At 37.7% G+C, this 19845-nt stretch overlaps 1 protein-coding gene across 1 annotated transcript in view; it reads left to right on the forward strand.

The window, feature by feature from the left end:
* The window catches only part of LOC139739942 (fibrocystin-L-like), a 134934-nt gene that overhangs the window by 12355 nt on the left and 102734 nt on the right, over window positions 1–19845 (forward strand). Inside the window, exon 2 of the mRNA XM_071650541.1 lies at window positions 17513–17608. Within this exon, the coding sequence (XP_071506642.1) occupies window positions 17513–17608 (96 nt within the window). The remainder of the gene's footprint in view (window positions 1–17512; window positions 17609–19845) is intronic.

Below are 19845 nucleotides of genomic sequence, written 5' to 3' on the forward strand. Positions count from 1 at the left end.
TAAGGTGCCAAACTGGCTTTTTACTATAGCTTGAAAATGACTGCTCTAAACTCGCTTTTAATATGCGCCTTTACGAGAAGGCAACTCGTCAAAACTAAAGATTTCTTGGAGTCTTGTCTACTTCCGGTGAGTACTCTTCTCCTTACAGGCGTATGCTTCTGGACAAAAGCAACATTCAACATTACGTCGATGTACAAGTAGGGCAATGTGTCAATCAGTTGCAACCGTGAGGCAACATGATGGGTTCTATAAAGCGACAACATAAACACGCACGTACGGTCATACACACACACACACACACACACACACACACACACACACACACACACACACACGTACTTAATATAAGGCATGCTATAGAGACATTCAATAAGGATTTCATGGATCTGTCGAGGCGGACCTTTAAACTGTACAGACAGATTCTAGCTCACGGCTTACACCTTTTCTGTGTTTCACTGAACTGTAACCTCCACAAAACACCCCTCTTTAACTGATGTGAGAGCAGGTACCTCGTATCAAGGAGCTTTGGTGATATAGCTACCGCTGGGGGGTAATGATAACTGGCAGCGTGGTGCTCATTGTTATGCTGTCATTGAGACCAAGTTTATCAAATACATCAAATGCCATTTTTGAGCGCACTTTGTTCATGTTGCCGATACAGAGTGTCTAAGCAATGATGCACTGACGTCTCACTTTGTCATGGCATGTCAAACCCGGATTGGCCTATATAGATGAGAATGATTTTCATACGATTTTGTCCCTTTTTAGAACTACACATCAAATTAGAGTAAACTTTTTAGAAATATTGTACATTGAAATCTTGGCACATTAATAGAAACATTCTATTGATTTCTGTCTAGACAAACATTGATATCTCTTCTTAAGATCAGTAAGGTACTAGAGAAACATCCCCTGGTACCGCCGTACCTTTGTAAAGAGTAGACTGAATAAAATCGATGCAACGTACGTGCTTACTTCGTCATTAGTTATGATAACATATCTTATTTATAGAAAGGATAGGCGTTCGATGTTTACGGGTATTGTTGAAGAAAAGCTTCTGAGAGGAATCTAAGAATGGATGTAATGAGCATGCACTGCAAAAAGTCCGGTGTTAAATAGTGAACACCGAGCTGGTGTTAAATTTTCGGTGCTCATTTATGGTGTTAAATCAACACCTCCGGGTGTCATTTCCAAATATAAAACTGTTTTTTGAAGAGTTTCTTAGTAACTGCACTTCTTGTTGATTTTTAATTTAAACAAGACGATCAAGAATTTTACATTAAAATACTAGATTTTTGAAAATATGTGAAAATAGATTTACACCATAGTAACACCAGCTGGTGTGGTCTCTTATTGAAGCTGGACGGGTGTTAAACCATTGATATTAACACCAACAAATATCAAATCAATACCATGTGGTGTCATTTTTTAATTAACACCAGTACAGTGTCAAAATATCACCAGGTACAGTGTCAAATTAACACCACGAAGTGTCAGGTGAACACTTTTCAACACCATCACAGTGCATTTTCTACACCTGTGGGTGTGGTCCTCTATTAACACTTGATCGGTGTTAAATTTAACACCGATGTTTTTACAGTGTGACGAACTAAAGGGGGTATCTCACTGAGCTGAGAATAGTATGTTTGCGAGCGCAGCGAATTCTAGGGAATTTTAGGGTTCGCTAACAGTTGCAATCAAATTCGCAAGCGGTTTTAATTGCTGCAGTCTTTCTTGGCGCAAAGAAATTTTGAACACGTTCAAATTGGAAAACATCGCAAACATTCGCAGCTCAGTGAGATACCCCTTTTCAGGTAACATGTGGACACTGTAATAAAGCAAGCTTTAAATCTGCGACGCAAACGATTACGACAACGCTATTTGGCTAAAAATGGGGTTCTGCACATACACAAGATAACTGTGTCCATTGTTCAACCCTATTATAGCTACTGCGTCGTCTTAGCGTTAGCGTCGCAGATCCGAGGCTTGCTATTAAAACAGACAGAAAAAGAAAACGTGACGAGAAATGTGAAAAGCTGAGTTAAACATCTCATTGTTGTGATATTAAAGGGATGGTACAGTATTGGTGTATGCGAGGATTAGGCCTTTTTGTGAGATACCAAGAAACTAATGAAATAATACGCAGAGCATATCATTTTAAGAGGAATTCGAAGTTCATAAGATGAAAATCGGTTTTCGAATGGCTGAGACATCCAAAAAACAAAGTAAAATGAAGCAATCATAATAAAAGGTGGGTCCCGCTTTTTGTTAGGATTGCTCTATTTTGCGCATTGAATTGACACGTTGAATTTCTCTTTGAATTACATGCTCTTTCATATTTCATGAGAGGTTTCACACTATCTCACCGAAAAATATTAGACACCTGAAGTTAGGTATCAACCAAAACTATGAATATAGATCCCTTTAACAAAATGTGTACTAGTAGCAAGCAAAGTGCTAATAGACTGATACAAAAAGAGTAAATCTGCTTGATGAATGTAGGCTAGCGTTGAACGGATGCTTAATGCTAACAATGTGTTATGTGAACGTTGTTGAATTACCATGCTTTCAATATTAATGAGTTTGATTACAGTGTACCAAGGACACTGTCCATTATTTCTCCGTACAAAGAGCATCGTTTTTTCAGTCATCCTCAAAGCTGAAATTATGCCCCCCGCAGTCACCGTAAGCGAGTCGGGTTTAACTCACTGGATTTGGATGTTAAATCCCTTTGAATCAATAGTCAAGGACAACCATTCTCAACCTCGGCGATTATTTCGATGACGTTCAAGCAGAAATCTTGCAATCTCATCTTTTATTTGTTAACTGAGAACCGAACTCAGTCTACAGCAACCGAGGCACAAAGCGAACCACCTTGCAAAAAAAAAAAAAAAAATTGAAATGAAATAAAAAAAAAAAAATTGAAATGAAATAAAAAAAAAAAAAAAACACGCAGAGAATCATGTTTGTTGCGCTTTGGTGTCGTAGTAACCATGGTAACAGCGTCATGCACGCTTTACAAGCTCTGTTAATGTTCCATACCGGGATTTCGCAATTGTTCCCTCTCCCAATCATGGACGGATTTTCGAACTAATTCATGTGGATCGGCTCCTATTCATTTTATTTACCCCCGGTCTTTACCCCATTTTGATTGATTTGGATGCATGGTACACCATAGTGAGGGAGGACAATTGGTATTTCGTGTCATTTCACGCAATACTTGTGTGTCTGGTTCTGGATGAGTGTGTTAATATACTTATGATGCACAGGACAGAGTGGATCAGTGAGAATTGGATGCACATTAAATGGATGCACAACTTTGGAACTGTTTAAACCCACGAGCACAACGAGTGGGTTTTAGACTGTTTCCACAGTTAAACGAGAGCATCCAATAACCTTACTGATCCACGAAACAGGCCTGAGCATCATTCGTTTTATAAAATTATAAAATTTTAAATAAATGAATGGAATTCAACCTTTTCCCCATTCTGCGTCCGGTACACCAGCAATCAGCAATACTACACAAGGCTTGAGCCATGGATTTTACCCGATCCATGGCTCAGTGTGGATCAGTAAAACCCAATGCATGATAATTGACCAATCAGATTGCAGAGATTCTAAAGCTCATTTTATGTAAAAGACATAGAATTAACGTCACTGCTGGAGGGCACAGGAACATGAACATGATCAGGGATGATAAGGACGGATCCATTATTGATGGGGGTATACGCGTCATTGAATGAGGGGTAGAAACGAATATTTACGAGATCATTGTTTAGGCGCTGCTGATTTGTTTAATATGGATTTATAATGTTTATGAATACGATTCCCATCTCCGTGTAATATGAGAAAAGACAACAAACGACGATTGCGTTTACGCTTTTGCAAAAGGCTTTGATGCATGAACGACACTAATTGCAATTTGTGACAATTTTACAAGAACGCAGCATCACGTTTCCTGCTGCTATAAAATAACACAAAAACTAACTTAACGAACCCATTTGGATCATCTTGACTGCTCACTTATTTTCCGTGATAAGTACCTGGTTGACTGACTGCCCTTGAACAAAGGGAAAACAGCAAACTGACTTTAGGGTCAATGGCCTTTATATTTAATTACATAAGATTCAAGTGATCCATGAAAATTCTCAAACATCTTAGAAAACTTAACAAAGCAGCAACAAAAAAGACATTTGGTACAGAGCGTGGATTGTTTTATAAAGTGTCCATTGTTTCTGAAATCCTCAGAGCATATACTGTGGGCAAAGAAAAAATCGACAAAATTGCAGAGAATACATTTTGAGAAGACGTTTTGTGGTGTATAACTGTAGATTACTAAAGCAAGGAAGGAGCTAAGATTCACAACGTATTATACGGAGAAAAATTAGATGTTACGTTGACTAATTTATCGAAATGATACATTCGACATTTTTGAGAAATGAGAATACTCTAAACTCCTCTATTTGTCAACATTCATTCGGTATTTTTTATTATTTGATGTATTTTATTGTAGACATTTTTGACACTTTTGCTCTTCTTGTCATAATTCACGTAATTTTTGAATGAATATAATTCATAACTGAACTTACATAACCTACAGATTTTAACAAACGTTTACAGGGCACCGAACCACATATCATGGAAATACGTATGCCGTGACCAAAAATAAATAAATAAATAAATAAATAAATAAATAAATGAATAAACAAATAAATAAATAGATACGTGAATAAATAAATAAATAAATAAAGAAAGAAAGAAAGAAAGAAAGAAAGGACAACAGAGAAGAGTCTCGTATAAAGAAAGCAATGACATTTGGCATTATTTGGAACATATCAAACGTGTATAGAAACCCAGCGAATAGTCATGTCAGGTGCCATTACATTTCAGAAGACCATATTTATTTTCTACAGAGCAAAATGTAACTGGTTTCGCATATTAAAAAAACCAACAGCAACACGAAAAATATACTACTGATATTTTTATGCCTATTAGTATTAAGAACTTTGGATTAGTGCTTTTCCAAGGAGTCAAATTCAAACATTGCAATGAAATAGAGTATTGTTGTCTTGTTAACCTGTAAGAGTCGTTTTTGGGTCACGTGACTGCACCCAAAGCCTTTTCCAGGTTTGACTGCAAACCATGTGACTGGCCCTTCCTATGGAAGAAAATGGCTGGGAGTGAATCTTTCAAATCACTCCGTCTGTATCATGACTGTGACACACAGTTTAGTCTTTAGACTCAGAGCTCTCTAGGATAAACGTGTACAGCTGACTGTCCTCTGCGCATAGTTTTTGAGAGAGTATTTGACATCATGGAGGTACAACACTAATGCTGATATACATGTTTTGTATCGATGTACATTTCATCTTATCTATCAAATTTATTTTTGAAGACTTTGATATAAGGGTCATGACCCCCTTATCCGACAAAACAAACAATACACGCGTTCGTTTTGTTAGCAGTCGTTATAATTGCGTGCATTTATAGCTAGATGTTATAAAAGGACAACAGGGTCGTACCAAAAGAGTCGTACTCATTATGCTCAGCAGGAGGTAGCAGGGTCACAACCAAAAAGAGATTTTCAGAGTTCACCTTTTACCTCTGACACAAACACTAATAGTTGCTAAGAAATGAAATAAGAATGTGGCAGTATCAAACAATGTCACTACAATTCGAATGCAGACGGGAAGATTTAGAGCATGGCAGAGTATGAGGCAGCATGAATTGCAGGAAAAAAAAAAAGCTCGAATGCTGGCTGAAATTCAACGAAGTTGAAACCCAGGGAGAAATACGATTTTTTTTTCCTGGTTTCAACAGCAGTGATGGATTCACGACCACCGCACTCCTACAATAGATTGTTCAACAGGTGTTGAGGGACACCTATGTGAAATGATAGTGCTCATTTGTCGCGTCAGGCTTTTTTAGCTCACCTGAGCCAAAGGCTCAAGTGAGCTATTGCGATCGTTCGTCCGTCGTGCGTCGTGCGTAAACTTTTTACATTTTCATCTTCTTCTTGAAATCCCCAAGATCGATTTTCACCAAACTTGGCAGGAAGCATCCCTAGGGGGTTAGGATCTCAATTTGTTAAAATGGGCACCATGCCCCACAAGGGGGTCCCAGGGGGCCCAAACCCCCAAAATTATAGAATCTTTAAAGATCTTCTTCTCTATACACAAGTGATATTTAATACTTTGAGTTACTGTAGTTCCAAGTTTTTTCATGGCAGATCCAGGGGTGCCTCCCTTGGGGCGGGGGGGGGGGGGGGGTGGGGAGGTCGAAATGGGGCCTAAATTGTACATTTTCATTTTCTTCTTGAAAACCTCGTAATGGATTTTCGAATTTTCACCAAACTTGGCAGGTAGCATCCCTAGGGGGTTAGGATCTCAATTCTTTTAAATGGGCACCATGCCCCACCCAGGGGGGCCCCCAGGGGGCCCACCCCCATTAAGGTATCTTTAAAATTCTTCTTCTCTAGAACCAGAAATGACAGAGCTAGAGCTAAGTTAATACTATAATGAGTTAGTACATTGATGACTGTAGTTTCAAGTTTGTTCATGGCGGAATCAGGGGTGCCCCCCTTGGGACCCAGGGGTGGGGGTGGGGGGGTCCTAATGGGGCCTGTAGATTGTACATTTTATCTTCTTCTTGAGAACCCCATGACCCATTTCCACCAAACTTGGCAGGTAGGATCCCTAGGGGTATAGGATCTCACTTTGTTCAAATGGGCACCGTGTCCCACCTGCAGGGCCCCAAGGGACCCAAACTTCCCCAAATTGAGGAATCTTTAAAGATCTTCTCTAAAATCAGAAGTGATAGAGCTAAGTCAATACTATGAGTTATTATACATTAGTGACTGTAGTTTCAAGTTTGTTCATAGCAGATTCAGGGGTGCCCCCCTTGCGGGCAGTGGGGAGAGGTGGGGATGTCCAAATTGGGGCCTAAGTTGTACATTTTCATCTTGTTCTTGAAAGCCTCATGATGGATGTTCACCAAACTTGGCAGGTAGCATCTCTATAGGGGGTTACAATCTCAATTTGTTAAAATGGGCACTATGCTCCACCCAGGGAGGCCCCAGGGGGCCCAAGTCCCCCCCCCCCTCCAATTAAGGAATCTTAAAGAAGGTGCTCTTCCCTATAGAACCAGAAGTGATAGAGCTAAAAATTGATACTATGAGGGGGGGGGGTCTGAATTTGGGCCCTAATCGTACATTCTCATCTTCTACTTGAGAATGCATGGTCAAATTTTGGTAGAGCTGTGTGTAATTTAGATTAGTGACTGCGTGAAAGGTGAACTTGCGATACTCAAGAGAGCCCTAGACCCGCGGTTCTCTTGTTTCTGATGTGGTTCAACAGAAACTTGAACAATATAGCACGATGTCCGAATCTGGAAGAACTTAGTCGAGGAAAAGTTAACTTAAAATACGCGAACTGTAATCAGAAAATGCCACATTTTGTCATTATCATTTTGGGATAGTGTCTTAATATTGATTCTAGTCACGATTTTAAGACACACACAAACTAAGAAAATGGAAAGGAAAAAGTAAAAATTGTCTCCTCAGCTGAAAAGTCTTGTGTAAGATGCGGTACCGCATTCTTCTTCTTTTTTTTTTTCAAACGAAGCACTTTTTTGCATGCATGCGATAAAAAAACATGCGATATCTGTTTTATCAATCCGTTCTCTTTGTTTCTGTTCTGAAAATTTGGATCATGTTTCAGCCCTGCTTCCCTTCAAGATCCCTTGACATGAGTGAATTGTTGTCACCCCTAACCTGCGCTGAAGTTGATTCGATGGTGGGATATGCCGCGAATGATATCCTGGAAAATCCCACTAGCAGGGAAAGCTACCCCACTTGGTGTTATTATAGGAGGAGAAACATTTATCATCAACAGGGACATGGAAAAACTACGTTTGTCATGGTTTCATCTTTGCTCCTGAAGCCCATCAGACCAAGGAGGTTAAAGGAATGGTACAGTATTGGTGGAGATGAGGATTGGGCTTTTAACTTTTTGTGAGTTACCAAAAAATACTTATGAAATAGTACAGAGCATAACCATTCTTTAGAGGAATTCAAAGTTTATTTGATGAAAATCGGTTTCGGAATGGCTGAGATTGTATATAATAAAAGGTGGGTCCCACCTTTTATCAAGATTGCACTGTTTTAGATATCTCAGCCATATCAAAACCATTCTTCATCAAATGAACGTTGAATTCCTCATGGAATTACATGCTCTTTCAGACTTCATAAGTGGTTTCTCAACATCTCACCAAAAAATGTTAGAAACATGAAATTAGGTCTCAACCAAAACTATACGATCCCTCTAAATGTAATACCCCCATTGGTCAGACTCTTATGTCATCCGAGCACTGCATTTTGATCCATGGCAATTCCAGTTGATGAAATGTTTTGCATAATATTCCGTGACATAAAGAGAGGAAGCAGAATTATCAGTGATATTATCATTGTCATTATTATGGTAACCATCGTTAATATGTCTTACTCATACCTACAGGTATAGATAGTTATCTTACTCCGCTGCTCTTCCAAAGGGGGCGAGCTTTGCCAAAGTATCCCATCATCGACAGGTTTCATGTTTTAACAGGGGTCGAGAGCGATACAGAGCCTAAAACATTTTTGCCCAAGGATGTAAGGATATAGATTCTAATCAAGGAACTATTTAACGAGATAGCGCTTTGTGGAATAAACGGCAGACATCCCTATGTCAAATCTGATAGCAGGTCATGCAGGGATCTGTCTCATGAAGTCATCTCATAAAAGTCTAATAGATTACATGTAGTTTCCATTAATCTCAGAATGACCAAAGTCACTCATTATGTAGCTACAGACCTTCAAAGAGAAGTAAAATTCATTTCATGAAGTCTCTCATAACTGTGTCTCATGAGCGAAAAGTCTCTCATAAAACTTTCTTGAAACAGATTTGATTAATTTTCCCAAGAGATAAATGCAGCGACAGAAAACTGTCAACTTCATCATCCCACGGCAGTCAAGAGGCATAAGAAGTTAACTCTTTTGACACAAAGAAATCCAAAACCAGTTACTTTGAGATTTATCGAGAAAGCAAAAAGAATGTGTATGTTGCATGTGGTCGTTATTATCTTTCTATGTCCTGACCCTGTCTGGGTCTGGTTTGAATTATGCCTTCCAACACGAGGTAGACCCTAAGCTTTTTGGAAAACATTCACCAGGCTCACCTCCCTGCATTCACACAGTCATACCCCGCCAAAATCCTACGACTGATAGCGCTGTTTTTCATAGGATAGATAGTTGAACGCAGTTTCTCTGTCAACAATTGAGAAATACGTGATAGTAAACACCTGTGCAAATCAAACTATCGTGCAACAGAGCATTTTTCCTTTAGCTGAAAAGATTATAATGATGATTAATGAAACTATCGTGCAACAGAGCATTTTTCCTTTAGCTGAAAAGATTATAATGATGATTAACTCTCTGGAACTCTGGAACAAATTACCAAGTCAACTTAGGGCCATCACATGTACTCACACTTTCCTCAAGTCCTTAAAAACATATTTGTTTTGTTATTAAATGATTATGATAAGTTGTATTTTGTATGTTTAATTATATTGTTTTGTTAAGATTATGTAAGTTGTAGTTTATGGTACTCTACCCATTTGTGTAAAGCGCATAGAGATTCCAGGAATATTATGCGCTATATAAGCAGCTATTATTATTATTATTATTATTAATGACGGTGACTTTGCCAATTAAAAAAAATCAGGTTATACTGTTATACAATCATACTGTGCTTGTGTATATCTGTTATACATATCAATGAACATAATCATAACGCTTATAATCATGATTACATTTGCTATTCACTTTGCTGAGTAATGATGAAGATGAGAGAGAGAAAGAGAGAGAGAGGGGGGAGTGTGTGTGTGTGTGTGTGTGTGTGTGCGCGCGTGTGAGTGTGTGTGAGAGAGAGAGTATGAATACATGTGTCATGCTTTGCACTATAGGGTGTCTGTGTCATGAAAATATAATGAGAGCAGGTGGAAGAAGAGATGAAGAGTTGTGTTTTTTTTCTCACCTCAAAACACCGTTAAAGGGAAACTCGACCCCGATTTCAAACCAACGTCTATTTCGACAGAGTGACGTCAAAAAAAGAACGGTGAAAGCTTAATCACACTCGAGCACGATACATAATAGTAACATAATATTGCATTGTGTTTTCATAAAACAGCGATGCTAAATGTAATTATTCCTTCTTGTGTTTTGTTTGAAAACAATGACTCTTTGTGACGATATTTGTGTTCAAGTCAAGGGAACTTGTGTGGAAACTTAATAGATGAAATGAAATAAAATGAAGGGGAGCTGGTGGTCTTAGCCCATCTTATTTGACGATCGTGACCTCTGACAAATAACGATAATGATCATTATAATTGTAAATTTCGAAGTTGCGTGTGTCTTTCTGCTTTACGGAAACACTGCGTATTTAATTTTATTACTTTACACCATAGATTCTATTTTGTCTTTAATTTTTTGAGCGATGCCGTTGAGTGGAAACAATACACGCAGTCAGTTAAGTGTTCTTATGTATAGATTTAATCCCTGCCTTTTCCTCCTTGCCTAAAGGGATGATATGGTTTTGGTTGACATGGGAATTCAGTTTTAACTTTTTGCGAGATAATTAGAAGCCACTTATATAAAATATCAAAGAGCATAAATTTCTAAGAGGAACTAAAAGTGTGTTTGATGAAAATCGGTTTTAAAAGGCTGAGATTCCACAAACAAAGGAAAACAAAATATGGTCCTATGTAATAAAAGTTGGGTCATGCCTTTTATTAGCTTCACTTTGTTTTTGGATATCTCGACCATTTCAAAACCGATTTTCATCAAATCATTTCTGATTTCTCTTAGAGTTGTATCTTTAATATTTCACATAAGTGGTTTCTAATTATCGCGCAAAAAGTTAAAACATGAATTCCCATCTCAACCAAAACTATATCATCCCTTTTCGTTACGAATGAGCGCATAACAATGCCTGCGTTTCAATTGTGGCTGGAAGACTAAGAAGTCAGGTTAATGTTTTATTCATGTCGCCTTGGTAACGCATCCCACATGACCTGCAGGTCTGTAGCCGCAGCCTCTCGTATCGCGCGTCTTTCATGCGATGTATACAGAGTATACGAGCACAGAGTATACAAACATGACGATAAAGCACTGATTCTTCGCCAAATGTTCCAAAATCTCTACGAATTTGAGTCGATTGTATCTTAAACGTGTTACAAATTACAACACTGTATTTTTTTTTAAGGATCTGTAAACGTCAGTAGCGGCTTGAACCATCTTCTTTTGATGTTTCCCTAAGTGCTTTTATTAACAGACATCGGCGAATAATGTCTTAGGGAGTGCTTATGGTCTGCATTTCCTCGAGATATTTGAACGATACAAAAGCATTCATGAATACATACACGCATGGTGAGATGAAAGCAGTGATCAGTTCAGTTAGCGAACAAAGATAAAACGTTTACATGGTGTTAGTCAGTCAGTGGTATGCTGTAACGATGTCAATTTTATCATCCTGAATTCTGTATGGCCATCATCTATAATTTCAATTCCGCACGAAATTACGCATTACTCCATCAGCTTAAATCGGACATAAAATATGTCCTTCCCGTAATTGCTTTTCATTATTATACCAGTCAGCCAACCTTTATATTGAAGAGATCGATGGACGCCAAAATCTAAGCGTGTGTAATATATTCCATTGTTAAGTAACAATAGCAAATACGTTAATAGTATGTGTACATCTGCACGAAAAAAAGAAAAGAAAAAAGGTGTGATTATATCATCTTGTCGTTTTGGGCGCTCACCTTGTGCATGTATATTTTATAGTAGATAAGTAAATCGTTATCACGGTTGTTCATGTCTGTTCTGTCTCATTGTGTGCGCTTTGTAAACGGGCGCTCTGCAGCGGTATGACTTTTCAAGCAGGAGACTATTGGTTCGAATTCTTGGACTAGATGTATCGACTGTCTCATTCATCACCTATCAGGTTTATAGAAGCACTTGGCAGTGCGTGGCGTAATAATGATGGTATTATTATGGGGCCTTCTGGGAGATTAGTGTGAACACTATGACACCATGCAGGCTGGGTGAATACGACATTCAGTCATGATAATTATGATTGTCATCAATCATTATCACTCGATTACTAATACAATGTCAGATCATTCATCACCATCTTTGTCAATCAGGTTTGTTGCAGACATATTATAATCTCTACACCAACAAATTAGTCATGAAAAGTTTTGTTGAAAGATATTATATCCAAAGGATGAAAATATATATTGTGCAAAATAGAAGCCACGTGGAGCAAAACAGCGAGAGGGCAAATTGCAATATGCTCCTTGTTTTTACCTGCTGAACGTGCGCATGGGATGAGCTCTTTTTTTTTTTTCCTGTCTTTTTTTTTTCTAGCGACCTGCTTATTCTTTTAATAAGCTCGGCGTGGGCAGAGATTAATATGGCATATCTCACGTGATGGAAAAGTGGCAATTGGAAGCATCGTAATAGTTGACCCCAATCTCATTGTTGGTTGACGCCCTTTTGCAGACAAAATATCAACTTAACGAAGTTTTATGAAGCTATTGCCTATTAAACATGGAACGTAGGCGTTTACAGGTGATAAATCTCCTCTAAAACCGTTAGGTTGAATGTCAGCAGCAATAATAAGTGTCATTTATTTATGAATGTCATGCTTCTGGCTTCGCTCACATTGTCTTCTCGTTAAAATTTTCTTCAACAAAAAAAAGGAAGAAAAGAAATAAACAAAAACGTATCTCTCTAAAAAAAAAATATCGAGTGAAAATATTCACTCTTGAAGGAGTGAATACAAAAAAAGAGTGAATTTCGAGTGAAATTGGAGTGAATTTCGAGTGAAAATGTTCATTTTCACTCGTTTTAGAGTGACGTCAGGGATCACTCCAAAATCTTCGAGTGATCCCTGAGGTCACTCCAAAATGAGTGAAAATTAAAATTTTCACTCGAAATCCACACTACAATTTCACTCTAAATTCACTCTTTTTTGTATTCACTCCTTCAAGAGTGAATATTTTCACTCGATTTTTTTTAGAGAGTTATACCTTAAAGAGAATTGTTAGGTGACAATGTGAACATCTATGTATCAAGAAACTCAATATTTAGCCATAAAATCATTTCTGAATAAAATCTTATGCCTTCGGAATGAGTTCCAAGAGAATGCGTCATCTCTTGTTCACATTCTACATTTATATTGATAAAGCTAAGATTATATGATTGTATACTTGTTTTACTAGCATTGTTTTTTGCATTTCTCCCCATCTCCTGCATTTTCTAAACTTTAGAATGCCTTTTCTGGTTTTCTTTCACCTTATCAATTATAATATCCATAAATTTCTTTCATCATTATTTTGTAATGTTAACATTGAATAGGTACTTAAAGTAATATCTTATATGTAGAAAAAAATGTATTTTCAAGTTTTGCTGGAGATGCAAAAAAAAAAACACAAATAGATGAATGGATGAATGAATAATAATCGTTGGTATCGTTGTATGTGAGTTTATACGGTGATTTTTTTTAAGGGAGATGTTTACAATACTATCCAGTGTCAGCTGATCATGAGGTGCGGCTGACAGAATAGACTAACGCGTATGATTATGTCAGTATATAATGTACTGTATTTGGGATCACTGTGTTAATTATCATAGTGGATATCACTTTTGACTTTGTTGCGAAGCACCAGAGTTCAAGTCCTGGAAAGTGCTCATGTGCTCGGACAAGATGTTTTTATTCCCGATGTCCATCTCGACCCACGTGTATAGGTTTGCATTTCGATATTCAAAAGGGTTCGTTATTCCAAGGGTTCGTTAATCACAGCAGTATGATATACGGTTCGTTATTCCGAAGGTTCATTCATCCGAAAATGGAAAAAGTTTCGTCATTCCGAAAGTCCTTCGGTAGGACCTATTAATGTATCTATTTTTTTTTCGGATTAAAGAGCGTCACACCATTTTAGAATTATCGAACCCTCGGAATAGCGACACAAAATAGAATGCTAGGATCAACGAACACTATTTCACTTTCTGTTTAACGAACATCTAAGTATAACGGAATCTGTTTGTTTCGGAATAACGTACCTTATTTCGTTTTCGGTGTAATGAACCTTCGGAATAACGAACATCACCTGCGGATGTATGACAATGCGCCTGGTCATGCTGGGGGTAGGGCTTATTCCCCTTAACTAGTAACGACATAGCCCTCTGAAAGAACAGTGATAACGCTGATGAGGCTATACCCTGATGGAATAAATCCGTGATTGTAAAATTATGTATACTAGATCACCTTTATCTTGCAACAAAAAAAAATCTCGTAGTGTCATACACAACGATCTATTTTCTTCTGCTTTCACAAAGAATCTTGCAGCAAAGCTGACACATGATCAACCGTTTACCGCAGCACTGTTATGTTCGAAAAACTGCGAAACTGGCAGGCATAAAAAACCTGGCATATCATATTGTTGAGCGGGAGGATCAACGTGAGCGAAGACGCACGTTTCTCCTCTTCGACCGTGCACTCTGGAGGATCATAACCAGTAGAGTGAAAAGGATGATCGTTACAATTTGGGGAGGTTGAACCTTACGTCGGGATGCAGAAAGATTCAACATTTAAGATTATAATTGCATTACTCTTTCATATCGCGCAGCGTAGAATATTTTGTGTTACACAGTCGAATTCACATTAAGAGAGATAGGATATCTACCATTATACCAGGTTCCCATGATTCAAAGTATACCACTGCAAACTTTGACCTCGATAATCATCATCTGTACTTTATCGCAACGGCACCGATGAGGCAGAGAAAAGGAGAGGGAAAATGATAGAAAGAATATGGGGGAATGAATAAATGAACAAAGCAGACGACGACATCAGGGGAAGTTAGGCGGAAAGGCCTTGAACTCAATCATCGTTTGCCCAGCTCGTCAACACTGCTCGTTTCCATGGCTACGGGACGCTAAAATCTGCCTTGTATACTGGTCGCCAAGGTAACGCGTTGTTCCACACTCACCGATCGTTTCAGCAAAGCCACCACATACCTCGGCGGATTGAAAAGATGGTCTGTATCAGCCTCGACGCTTCAGTGGCTGCGTACACAAGTGACTTCTAGCTCTAATAATTTGGCTGGTACAGATGGTACTAATCGTGCAATAATGCGCATTTCGCATGATTGGCGTCAATATCAAGAGTGCGCAATACACCGTATATGGGCATTGTCACATTTCTCTTTCATCCGACAAGAATGGAAAGGGAATGGAAATCAATCAGAGGATCAGTACAGAGAGCCGACCTGCTTGAATTCACATTCCAAGTCCACAGGCAAATGCATTTCAAGTCCACAGGCAAATGCACTTTGATTAAAAAACAAAACAAAACAAAGCTCGAAAGACAAGTCATCTGCCTTTCAACGAAGCTTTGTTTGCATAGATACGTGTTATTTGATATTGTGTAACAGTTTTGTCTGACCTTGTGTAAGTGTGGAATATCAGTTGAAAGTTCGAAACATCTTTATGATTGCTTGAACGCAGACAGTGTAGAGAGATAGTTCACAGCAGCCGGAATTTCTCGTCACTCGAAAACAATACCTAAACACGTATTTGTATAAAGAAATTAAATATGTATCTATCTATATATATATATATATATATATATATATATATATATATATATATATATATATATTTCGGCCAGGAGCAAACGTATTTTGTACGTTTGCTTCAGAAACGGATTTAATTTTACATCTTTTTCGCACCCTGGCCGCTGACGAAGAGTGCGACTACCTGCTTGTACAATTATGACTTGCGAGCTCCTCCGGCAGGAAGGAGTTTCCTGAATTTGCCGTTTTGGTTTTTCATACATATTGTTGTTCAGTATTCTTTATTATATGAATAAACAATGTAACATGAAAGGCCTAGGTTGTCTCCTGGATTGAACAGAAGGCACAAGGCAAAGACAAAGGACAACACAGAAAAACATGTAAATACATCATACATTGTAAAAAAACACTCAGTTACAGTTACGTATACTCACAAACAAATTAACCAAAGATGCATTTACACACAAACAAATTAAAATACACAATACATATATCTAATTTCAAAACATACCTTATTATCAAAATAATGCAACTTCATCTCATTCTATTATTTTCATTTCTTTACGTTTTATATAAATCGTTCTCGTAAAACCTTTCTCTCTCTCCCTCCCTCCCTCTCTCTCTCTTCTCTCTCTCTCTCTCTCTCTCTGCCTCCCCCTGCTTTATATATATATATATAAATATATATATATATATATATATATATATATATATATATATATATATATGTCTGAATAAGAAAATAGTCCGAGGCTTGTTATATCCAAGAGGACAAATCTTGTTCCATCATGACGTAAACTCTGACGATCTCTGACGTTTAGGATTATTCTATCAGCGGATAATGATTTCATAGAATAATTCCTACTCGATCCAAACATAATTATAGGTTTGATATGAATACATCTACGGAATGCCCTATTCTCCAATGTCAGATCTTGACTCGACCTACAAATGTCAACCGACTCTGTAGAAAGACGAGATGGAGTAGCGTCATATAGGTCTGATTCGGAGACTACCGCGGGGAACATGGCTTGCGGTCAGTTATTTCGGACAATGAAAAGCGTTTTAATTACCCTAATATTATGAAAAATACTATGAAGGCACTTTCATATCAAACGGGGATCGCGGTAACAAAACCGTACTCTTTTTTAGACACTCTATTTGCTCTACCAATTTTTCAAAGACGAATGGTTATACACGTACTTTCGATCGAGGCATAATCGATTTGCATTATTATAGTCTTGCACGAGGCAGCCAGTAATGATTTTCTTTTCTTTCTGTTATGTATGTGGGCTGTGTGTGTGTTTGTATTGATGGTTCTAGTAATGCAGTTTATAGGCAAGTTCGAAATCCTATTTCCACTTCCATCTCTGTTTTGTTTGTTATTTTCTTTGTTGAATTTTGTTTGTTTGTATTTAGTGTCGTCTCTTATTCTCAGGACTCTGAGAGACTAATCTAACGTTGGATTTTGTCCTATTTTGGCTATGATTCGGTGCTATATACGCTTTGGGTAGAGAAAGGTAGTCGGTACTTTACCATTGAAAGAGTCTGGATAGACATTTGTTCTATATCATGAATGACGTTATTATTTGAACGTAGTATTTGACGAGAGAATAAACACTTTATAACAAAATAATCGAATTCTGTGAAGTAAATGATGAGATCCGATATATAGATCAAAATAGATAAGAACATAATATTGGGAACTACGTTACTCAAAGCTTCTTGTCTCAGTAACACAAAAGAAAGAATTTACACGCCATTTTGTATAGCTAAGATTGTAATACAATCTTACATTCTATCTTGGAATAACGGAAGTCATCCTCTTTTCTTACAGTGACGTCAGTACTAGGTGAACCAAGGTTTCACTACCTTTTGAGCGCTCGATCTGGGAGTGCGCTTGGCGGACACTTGGTCGAGCTGAAGGGACAAGGTAAGCCCTCTAACGACGAAGAGCGGAGAATCGAATGGTCGTTGTATTTTGTCATGCAGTGTAATGGCCAACTCAAATGTATATAAATAGGTCCTAAAATAATTGTAATTGCTACAATGGTTGCTTATCTAGGTACATTGTTTGCTTATGTAACTTGTTGATATGGCAGTATAGTGTCAACATCATGATGTGTAATTGTTTTCTTTCTGAAGAAAATGTAAACAAAATTGTCAAGACTGTGTAGATTTATAAATTCAATATGAAATTAAATCTTTTAGAATATGTGCTCTCCTACAAAAGATCGGTAGCTTGCCCAGATTCATTTGAACAATAAACATGTAACGTTTTACTTCTTTATACTTATGTCATCCTTTCTTCCTGAGACGCTCACACTGAGAAGTTGAAGGATGGAAAAAAAGCACATGGCGAAGTATTAAGTGTTTATTAAATGAAAAACCATTGGTCAACCGTACATTGCTTCTATTCTAAAAGGAGGTAAAAGGGGATGTAGCCTATACATTGTAGTACAATATCGTATGTATAAAATCATGAACTTTTATCATTACTATCATCGTTATTACAGCATACTTCTCATTATGCAATTTGCATCTTATTGATTATTTACAGTTATTTTTATGCCTCCGCCACGAAGTGGTGCCGGAGGCATTATGTTTTCGGGTTGTCCGTCCGTCCGTCCGTCCGTCCGTCCGTCCGTAATGAATTTTGTGGACAGGGTAACTACCAAAACCTTTTGAGGTATCGTAATGAAACTTGGCATGTATGTGTATTAGGGTGTGAAGTTGTGCCTATCAACTTTTGGGTGCACATGCTCAAGGTCAAAGGTCAAAAGGTCAAGGTCAAATGCCTAAAATTTCACTATTTCCCCCATATCTATGCAATGCCTGAAGATATTTTCTTGAAACTTAGTGTGTACATGTATTACTCAATTAAGATTCTCTGGTAAAAGTTTGGGGTCATGAGGTCAAAAGGTCAAAGGTCAAAAGGTCAAGTAAAATGTTAAAATTTCACTTTTTTCTCTGTATCTTGGAAATTGTTCAAGGTATCTTCATGGAACATAATATATGCGTGTACTGACTGGCAGTGGTTATCTAGGGAATTTAGGGATCATGGGGTCAAAGGTCAGGGGTCAAAGGTCAAGGACAATACCTCAAAATTGTACTATTTTCCTTAAATGCAATGCCAGCCGGATTATTTTTTTAAGTTGATGTATGCATGTATAACCCAATAGAGATTCTCTGGGATTTTTTTTTTTTTGCCAAGAAGGTCAAAGGTCAAAAGGTCAAAGATCAAGTGAAAGTGCTGAACTTACTTCGTTCTCCATATCTCGGACGTGGCTCAAGTTGTCTTGAAACTTAGTACTTTGTATTTATGTATGTTCTGCCTGACAGTGATTCTCTTATAAATCAAAGGCCAGATGAAAATGATAACAATTTACTGTTCAATACAGAAATTGCACTTTTTCTCCACACCTTGAAAATTACTCAGTGCATAAACTTATGAAAGGGTCAAAGTCAAGTTAAAGTTCTTAAATCCCCAAATACATGCTCTCCTATTCATCCAATTAAACATAGGTCAAGGAAGGTAAACATTCAATACATTTGTGACAAACATGTCATTTTAATATTTTGCCAATTTTGTGAAAATGTAATCACACATTGTCCACATGTACTATAGACCTATTAGGAGAATCATGCATTATGGCGGAGGCATACCAGTCGCATAGCGACATTTCTAGTTACTTATTAATACACACTCACTTACAGACACTTTATTATCATAATAAGCCAGTTCGTAGTTCCACTTGATTTGCGCATGAGCAGAAACAAGGTCATTCGGACCAACAGGCATAATGGTTTCTAGACTCACTGGGACAAGCATCTGTAATGTAATAGTTATTCATGAGATACTTATAAATGTTGCTTGCCAGCACATCCACCTGACAGCAAAAGTGGTATTTGGCAATATCAATAGAAAGAGATTGTTAATACATTCAATGCAAAATAATGAAATGGATGCTTTCCCAAGTGTAAATTGACGGATCGTTCTGCTCATCTGGTCTACGCAACTCTATTCTTTGTTTGAACAGGATTGTGAATATGAATAACATAAATTGTTATGTATGTAGCTCTAAAACGAGTGGAGTGCCCCTAACCGACTGAGAAAAGAGAAAGGTCATTGGTACCAATGCGCCCATGAGCTAACTCCGAACTAGCTTA

Source organism: Diadema antillarum, unplaced genomic scaffold, assembly GCF_040938485.1.
Source record: "Diadema antillarum isolate AM-2024a unplaced genomic scaffold, OU_Dant_1.0 seq00000821_RagTag, whole genome shotgun sequence".
Classification (NCBI taxonomy): Eukaryota; Metazoa; Echinodermata; class Echinoidea; order Diadematoida; family Diadematidae; genus Diadema; species Diadema antillarum.